Source organism: Perissodus microlepis, chromosome 14 (assembly GCF_051167445.1).
Source record: "Perissodus microlepis isolate ML-2025 ecotype Zambia chromosome 14, ASM5116744v1, whole genome shotgun sequence".
Classification (NCBI taxonomy): domain Eukaryota; kingdom Metazoa; phylum Chordata; class Actinopteri; order Cichliformes; family Cichlidae; genus Perissodus; species Perissodus microlepis.
Window position 1 is genome coordinate 23,416,482 of NC_140474.1, and position 9,370 is coordinate 23,425,851.

The 9,370-nt window shown below is 37.7% G+C and overlaps 1 protein-coding gene across 1 annotated transcript; it reads right to left on the reverse strand.

Moving 5' to 3' along the window:
* Positions 1-332: 332 nt before the first annotated feature.
* Positions 333-9,052, reverse strand: rbm7 (RNA binding motif protein 7). The gene is made up of 5 exons (XM_084951343.1): positions 8,837-9,052; positions 8,379-8,541; positions 3,803-3,878; positions 1,506-1,599; positions 333-1,311 (listed from the first exon to the last, which is right to left on the reverse strand). The coding sequence occupies exons 1-5, from the start codon at positions 8,927-8,929 to the stop codon at positions 940-942; spliced, it is 798 nt and encodes a 265-aa protein (XP_084807469.1). The 5' UTR covers positions 8,930-9,052; the 3' UTR covers positions 333-939.
* Between the last annotated feature and the right edge of the window lie 318 nt (positions 9,053-9,370).

Genomic DNA, 9,370 nt, shown 5'->3' on the forward strand with positions numbered 1-9,370 from the left:
AGACTTGAAAGCATCATGAACTGAAAGGTCAAATAGGAGCTGATCATATGGCTCAGTTATATTTACCACCTTAATTGATTCAATAAAAGGATGTGTGTGGCGCCACCTGTAGATTACTTCATAACCCACTGCACAAGCATATTAGTTACACGAGTTCCATTTATAGGTGCAGATAAGGCCTTGTGTGCATGCATTACAGCATGTAGCATCAACATACAATAGCCTACTTACTTAACTTAGCCACATACACAAAGAGCTGTAAATAGGTTCACGATGTAGAGCCAAGAGCCTAAAGTATTTGAGTTGTAGCCGGATGAAAGACAAGGCAGCAGTCAAATGAAAAGGGCTTTATAATAATAATGCAAATGTTCATTTTAAAACAGTCTTACACATAAGAGTAAAAAAAAATTCTGGAAAAGAGCAAGGTTAGACGATGTTACAATCAGAAAAAGTCAGTGCCCTGTTGTAGTAAGTGGTGCTGGTGGAATCTGAAAGTTATTGTTCTTTTTTTGCAAAGTACCTGAAGATTTTTGTTTTTAACTATGGCAGCACCATTTAAATATTATTTGCATAACATAAAAAACTGCCCAATTTCTTTTTTTAATACTTTCCCCCCTCGTATTCTAAAAATCGCTACTAATTATAGCTTTTGTCCTTGCTCTCATGACAAAATGACACCCTACAAAATATCTGCAACGTCTGTGATGAAAAGCTCACACGAAAGAAGAGTACAAATTTAAAAATGCCTTAAAAGTAAAATAAAAATAATTAAAAAAAATGTGTCTAAGGCATGAGTTATTAAATCTTAAAACTGATAGGATCATTACAAACAACCTGAGTATACACAATAATGTTTTTCTACATAGTTCATCATCTTTAGAAAAGTGTCCTCAAATCTGAAGAACTTAAGTCTGTACAGAATTTTTTTTTTTTTACATCTCAGTATCGTTGCCATCTACTGTCTTGGTAGCCACGGTTGCTACCCCTATCATCATATGGTCTATTGCCGCCTCTGTTGTCATAGTGACGGTTGCCACTCCTGTTGCTTTGGTGTTGATGATGGGGGTGGTGGCTCTCTCGGCCGTGGCCGTGTTGCTGATGACGGCCAGAGCCCGGCTCCTCCGCGTAGCGCTGGCTTCTGCCAGTGCTGTTATTCTGGGATGCGTGATGCCGATAGGGAGTATTGTCATGATGCCGTGAGTCACCACTGGTGGACTTTCCACCTCCAAACGTCTGCCGCTGTGGAGGTTTTAAGGAGCCGTTTAACTGGTCCATTTGTTTCATGTGAGTCTGCCACATCATGTTGTTCATCTACAAATGGAGGGCAAATAAAAAGTCCTGTTTTACACACGGCTTACATATCGACTTATTTTTTACACAATAACAGAGCTAGTTGAACATAAAAGAAGCCAAGTGCAATCCTTGAATAACGCATATGAATTCTGTCCATTATGGCAATGTACCGGTGTGACAATACAGTATTGTTTTTTGAAATAGAAACTTACCATGGCATGCTTCTGCAGATTATCGGGAGAAGAAAAGGATCTCTGCATTTGGTGTGGAGGAGTATACGGTGGAGAGCTGAATTGGGCTGGGGTTCTGTAAGAGTGTGGAAATAACAATTTATAAGGGTCTTCAAATAAGATCAACATTAAGTTTTTATTAGAACTTTTTCTATTTTGCTTTTCTACTTTGAGCACTTAAAGCCTACTACAAGCCTCATTCACCTATTCACACACAAATTCATGAGTGCTTTGGTCCTAACTAAGCAACACACACTCTGGATGCATTGGGGGAAGCTCAGTGCTTAGTGTTTTGCCCAAGGACACTTCAACATGAAGACTTGAGTAGCTGGTGATTGAACCGTCGCATCGACCTTTGGATTTCCAGATGACCCGCTCTATCTCCTAATCCACAGCTGCCCCAACAACTTACAGTAACTATTGTAGTTGAAGGGATCAGTGACTGAGGAGAACTTCAGTGACTACGTAAACTTAGAACTACTAGAAGGTTCTACCAAAGCTGCTAGTTACTGCAAGGCTATAGGACAGCACCCATGACCACATAAGTTATTTTTTAACATCATTATATTATATTATTATAATTTATTATAACTAGTTTTGCAGGATGAGCCAAAAATTCTATTGGGAGTACTTCACTGACACACTAATATAAAAATGAATCTACCTCTAACAACAAAATAACAAAAACCACTACAAAACATTTCGCAATTTATAATTTACTTTTCTTTTAGAAAAAGATTGCGGAAAGAAAATTTCACTAGTTGACTAATTTTAAATTAACAAAATATTTAAATTGAAAATTGAAATTAACAAAACATTTCAAATTGACCAAAATCTGATGCATGAGGTTAAAAACTGGTTTTAAAAGTAGTGCAAAAGTATGCAACAGCCATTTGAAACAGCTAGCTTCCTTCTTTAATGATTACATCATACTTCAAATGCTGCTGAAGTGTGTGACACTTTGTGCCACAATACACACCCACAATATCGGATTAATTTGCCAAGTGTGGGTAATGTTGGCAGTGCCAGCACCAGCCCCTCCCATTGCATGCTAGCATTGACACACCTGTGCAGAATATCATTAAACATCACTCCAGTTTAGTGGCTATGCCTGCTTACTCAGATGCAGCCTGCATACAAACATTTTCACTCATTTTCTACATAATCCAGACGCACACCAGTTTGCGCAGCTGTCATCTGTGTACTTTGCACTTTGCTTATTAACAACATCTCATAGAGAGACAGATGGGGAGAGAGAGAGGCTGATGTCTAATGGGAATCAAAGCAAATGACACAGTACGTTGATTAAATAAGAACATACTTGTTTCTGGCACCAACAGCAACATGTAAATGTCTACAAACTTAGTCGTGTGCACTCCTGTTTTCGTCTTCTCCAAGTGTAATAAAAATTATAAAGGTATGTGACTGGCTGGGACAATTCTCAGAATATTAGGGTCATTTTCTCATTTCCATTATCTACTCACAAATGTGTTTTCCTGAAGTGATGTAATGGAATAAGGCAACAATGACCAGTTCATGGTTTACATGTGTTTACATCTGCACTTTGACAGACCTGTGCTGATGACTATATTCGTGTCACATGGACCACGTGGCATACATTTAGAGATTAAATATGACTATTATCTTGAGGAAATTTTCACCTCTACTACTGTGGAAGGATATATTTGTGACAGATTAGAAATTATCTGGTGACTGTGATATCCAAAAGAACTAGGCATCACAAACATGAGCTTAACTCCATTTTCACTTCACTTTATAACTGAAAGATGCTGCTTTCACCAAACTAGCTTTAACTTGCTAATCAGCATAGGAAGACATTTTAATGACTATTATTCATTCCATTTTACAGCCATACAAAAAGCAAAAGGGTCGTAAATCTTATATACACTTATGATTGAATAATGTTTTTGAATTCTTTGGTCCAACAGTCAGTCTGTTTTGAACAGCCTACACAATTTTTATTCATTTATTCATTAACTTTATAATTCAAAGCTCAGGTGCTATAGTAATGGTGACTTGAAGCACCTGACTTAATTCTACTACATCACAACTGTAGTTAAGTGTGACTCCAAAGTACTGATTTGTTTTGGGGGGGGTTTGGTGACATGTTACCACAGTCTCAATGGACTTTATTTTTTTATGAATATTTTAATACTTGACAGTAAACCTTGTTAGTCTTTCCTCTTATTGACAGTATGTGAGCATCTTAATTGGTACAATAAGATGATACCTTTTGATGCTGTGAGACACTCTCTTACCTCTGGCCATGGGGATTTAGGGTACTTGCAGGACTTGAATTCTGTGAGTTCCCTGGATTGCTGCAATGACTGCTGCCTATGAACGAGCAAAACAAAATTTATATTAAAAAGAAGAAAGCATACATATACTTGATCCATACCAAATGAAATGACAAACACACACTCTTTAAGAAAAACAAATATCATTGCAGTAATCTTAATATATTAGTAATATAGCAAATGCATGTATGCCATTAGGTTACTATTGTTGTTTTGTTGCTATATAAAAAAAATTTAACTTAAAATGAATTGAATTAAACTCTTTCCCCTAGCTCCTCCTACAAGTGTTAATTAATCTAGATGAAAATGATAAGAAAAACTACCAAGGATACCAAGACTATAAACATCTATATAGCTGTTGGGAATTATTTTTAAAATACTTAAATCCTTACAAATCATATATATTACATATAATAGCTGACTCAAAATGAATGGCTAAATTATGGCTATGTTACGTGCATGTTTTTGTTTGTAAATCAATTTTAAGTGCAGTGAATTTTTTGAGGTCACTGGAACGTGTTATTACGCATATATGTAAATAACTGTTGATCAAAATGTGACACCTATAGTGTCTGCAATTGACTACTTTGTCTTATACAATGACTCACAAAGCAGAAGAGCAATAAATATATAGGATATAATTCACATAGAATTAATAATATTTATCATAATAAAAATATAAAGTTAATATATGTCTGTGTTTTCATACATGAGCAAAGCACCAGACACTAGTTGACACTAATTCATGCAATTATATAAAAATCATTTTAAATGACCCTAAACACTGACAAGCATAAAAAACTAACTATACTTTATACACACACTACCCCGTAGCTTTTAATGATATAGCATATTGTATTACTAGATTTACAATTAAATTATGTGAAAACACCTAACTCTCCAAAATACTTAACCAAAGCTTTAAAATAAATCTTTGTGGTGTAAATGCCACTAACATTTTCTTTTTTGTCATCAGCCCTTTAACGAGTGTTTGTTATCATCAGTGTTGGGGAGTAACGGAATACATGTACAGGCATTATGTATTTCAAATACAAAATAAGGTAAATGGCCTGTATTTGTATAGTGCTTTACTAGTCCCTAAGGACCCCAAAGCGCTTTACACATCCAGTCATCCACCCATTCACACACACAATCACACACTGGTGATGGCAAGCTACATTGTAGCCACAGCCACCCTGGGGCGCACTGACAGAGGCGTGGCTGCCGGACACTGACACCACCGGGCCCTCTGACCACCACCAGTAGGCAACAGCGACTAATCAGATCACGCATCCATTGGACGTAAAACATACAGCTTATTGCACCAGGATGCATCTGCTCTTGTGTAACTATCATTAGCTTAAGCTTTAAGTGTTTAAGGTATGTGCTAACTAAAAATAAAGACAAGATGATAGTTTATTAAATTTTAATGAAATTTGCAGATTGTTTCGATGGAGTTTAATAAACTCAGCCGTCTGCTCCTTGCTATCTAAAATATAACGGGACACCGGAGTATATTCTCGAGCATCTCACACTTCTGATAATCAGTTGTCTGCTTGACGTTTATTCAGCTGTGTAAAAACTATAACTTTAATCTCAGCCAAACCGATTTACTCAGGAACAAATAAAATACCACAAAAAGCCAAACAATAACATTTTTAAGTTATCTAAGTGACTTATATATGTTTAACCTGAGTAGCGAAAGACAGCGGTGGGTTTGAAAACGATTTGCCGGGAGTCCGGTGTTCTCACGGGCTCTAGTGAGCCTTGCCCCCGGCTAGCTATCGAGCTAGTGGGTAACAGACGTCTCTGAAAACGTCGGAGCGCTTTTGAAAATATGTGGTGTCTTGATAAACTGAGCAGATATTTGAGGTTTACACAGCTACATTCTCGCCTGAAAATATGTTAAACGTTTATTTTGTGACCCAGAAAGAATAATAAGAGTAATATTAAAACTAACTAGCTGCCGCCATTGTTGGAAACTGAGCTGTGCTGCGCTATGAATTCTGGGACAGAGCTACTTCTTCTTCTTCGGGGTTTAACGGCAGCTGGCATCCTTGTACATGCAGTGCTGCCATCTTCTGTTTCAGTCTGTTATTACACTCTTAAATCCTACTACTTATTCCTGCGTCTTTTGGGATCTTACAAAGCTTCAAACAACGCGTCGACTATTAAATCAGTCGTCGACAATTTTGATAGTCGACGTAATCGTGACTAGTTGACTAATCGTGGCAGCCTTAGTTGAAATAAATGGATTACACAGCGGTCTTTTCCTGTTTTATATGTTAGGCTATGCCCTCTCTAGTTTTGCTAATTCCACACCGGCGGAAACCCAAACAAAACATGCATTAAGAGGCTCTAATGTCTGTGTCTCAATCCCGCGGCCCATGTCACCTCTACTTGCTGCCCGCACAATGACGTAAGTATTTTAAAAAATTATTATTCAAAAAATAATTTAATATACAGGCATAGACCTAAAGAATGTAGCCTCATGGGCAGTGTAGTCCGTGCTGCAGGGAGAATGGACTGCCGTACCCGTTATGTGTCTGTGAGCGAGGGAGGGAGAAAAAGGAGAGTCGAAAAGTAGGAGTTGTCACCGAGCAGAAACGTGAGATGTAAATGCTCCATCTCAAAAATGGATTTTTCCATCTCTGAAAAATCCATTTTTCAAGTAACTTAAAGAAGTCCAGATGCTTTTCTTTGCAAGCTCCTTTGACTACGATGACCTGGATGACTGAGAACCTTCACAGACGAAGCATGTAAATATAATAATAACCACTGAAGCCAAAAAGAGTGCCTGACAAGCCCAGTTGTAAGTAAGCTATTAAGACTCAACTGTACACTGTGTTCACGTTTTCCTCCAAAACAATAAGTTCAGTTGGAGCAGCCTTTCAACGCCTCTCTCTGTCTCTCGCTAGCAAAAGTTGACGCAGACAAAGTAAAGCTAGTTTTCGGCTACGAGCCCGACACACAACCCGACGTATTAGCCAGAGGTCCCTTTACTACGGTTCGGAGCCGCGGACCTGTTTTATATACGCGCGGAATAGTTTTCTACATGAGATTGCTACTAAAAGTGCAGCCTTACCTAATGTCCACCCTACTGTTATTCATTTTCTATTAAGATTTAAATCTAGTTGGTATTGGTATGGCGAGCAACCTTCAGTAATAGTAATAAATCACACAGCAATAGTACATTCATGTAGTTGTAAAAAGCATGATAATATATTAAGTAATCCAAAGCCTGTTTGCTTTACATGTGAAATTGAAGTTATATTTGAACAGGCCCAAACGGGCTACTGGCTTGACAGCTAACATGTTTTTTTACTGGTCCTTGGCCGTCGGGCATTTGGTTAAGTCACAAAGGTCTTGGAAAATTGGGTTGGGTTATGGGTTTTTTTTCTTCTTCACTAACACTGCCAATAAACATCTGATGTGCCAAGAGGAAATACATTTTTCCATGTGAAGTGATATTTTAAAGGGACAGGTTTGTCTTTGCTCTGGGCTTTAGAGGCAGTTATGCATCTAAATAATATTGGTTCTTGTTGCCTAGTTTTGCAGACATCTGCATAAAAATGTATGGCTTCTTATGAGCACAATCAAAGTAAACACCACTTGAAATTGTGGTGCTTTACATGCAAAATACCACATGTGGAAAGCACAGTGTGTGAGCAGTTTTAGACAGGAACTAACTCTACCTTTACTCATTTTTTTAACTTAAAATTTTAAAAAACAAAGAAATAGTAAAATAGTTTACCCGAGTTTAGTCTTGTGCATTTGTATTCCTTCAATTAATTGTAATGAAACAATCACAAGTGATGTTGGCTACCATGTTTATTGCCAACTATGTTTAGAGGAGTTAACTACCCAAAATGCTACAGCTACACTATCTAGTAAAATAGTTGCATACCCAAGTGCTGATTTACATGGTTAAATATAAATATATACTAAAAATAACTTTCTGGAGGAAAACTTTGCAAACAAGGCAGGCTGCATTTCGGAGTGAGGTAGAATTATATAAGTCAGACAATGCAGTAAAAAAAAAGTGATACAACTTTTAACTATACTGCCTCATCCTAGTATCTTGTCTGAAAAGACATATCTTTATATGTTAAAAAGTCAATGCACATTCCATTCTAAGACTGAAACCCTCTGGTTTTCTGTAGACTTGAGTGATTTAATTCAACTACTAAGTCGCTCAAGGTTTTGTCTCACTTCTACTCCTTTTAACCTACTATGCACACCGACAACTGTGCACAACACCGAAACCAAAGAATCCCTATCGGGTGTAGGGTGTGGTGGTTACTGTACATGGGTCATTGCTTTTCAGTAACACTAACAGTAGTTTACTCAAGTACTGACGCCTACTTCTTTACGTGAAATATGATGGTCGCAGCTTTGTCTGTGATAGCTTTTTAGTTACTTATTTATGGATAGTCAAACATTAACTGAAACGTTCAGTGTTGAAACCACATAAATATGCACAAAACACGTTAAAATATTTACGTCATAATTCAAAGCAACAAAAATGCCAGCTCACCTGATCTGAACTGCACATGGATATTTCTCCCATTCAGCATGGTTCCGTTTAGTAGTTTCACGGCGTAGGGCACGGACACGTCATGTTTGTATACGGCAAAACCAAACGTCTTCTGTCTCCCATCCGAGTCCTTTGGAATTTTGGTTTTGACAAGAGGCCCTGCCTGCAGAAAGGATCAACTGATTTCGTAAACAAAAGCCTGTGATCAACAGCTAAAGCTAACGACAGCTAACTAGCTAGCTACTGTGATTCGGGGGTGAAAAACCACTACACACAACGCATGTGTAAAACACCAAAAGACATGTAAACGAGACACATTTGTTACCGCACAATACAGCTTACAGCTCCACGTGTTAGTACATTCCGGTCACTTTATTTGTAAGCGGTTTCTGTGCCACTAGCTAGCTATTATGCTACCAACAGTTTCTAGTTTTGTGCATAAGTGGCGAAAGCAGCACCTGTAAAAACAACTCGAACAAAAGCTCCTCCGTCACTTTAGTATCTAGGTTTCTTATGAAGACGGTGCGGTCCGTTTCCTCCTCTATTCCCATTGTATTTAAGCAAATCCCAAACCCCTGTTAGCAACACAAACGCTAAAGTCCAGCCAAATTCCACTGCGACACACAAAAAGCGGAAGGCCAATCTTGCCGTAAAGTAAAACGCGTTATCCTTTCAACGGCTCTTTCACGACATCCACATACTTTTAATTTCGGGCCTTCACAACGTATATTTAAAAACATGCTATATTCTAAATTAATATACATAATAAAATTTTAAATGTAATGTATTATATGGCAGTTCTCAACAAAACACACACCAGGAGAGCTGCTGAATTAATGACAGATTTTATACAAAATTAAGAGTGATATAATTGATCTTTCGAATAACTGGCTTGGAAATCGCTGCACGTTAAATTATCATCGATTTTGTTTGACAGCCAAATTTGTAGTAATGCAATATTGTCGCACGTCACTGATCACGTCACTAGGTTG

Excerpts from the sequence above, each read along its gene's own strand:
- rbm7 (XM_084951343.1), bottom strand. The coding sequence starts at position 8,929 with ATGGGAATAGAGGAGGAAACGGACCGCACCGTCTTCATAAGAAACCTA. Across the intron at positions 3,879-8,378 it reads CCATGTGCAGTTCAGATCAG|GCAGCAGTCATTGCAGCAAT; the intron begins GTGAGCTGGCAT and ends GCTCGTTCATAG. Across the intron at positions 1,312-1,505 it reads ATCTGCAGAAGCATGCCATG|ATGAACAACATGATGTGGCA; the intron begins GTAAGTTTCTAT and ends CTCCATTTGTAG.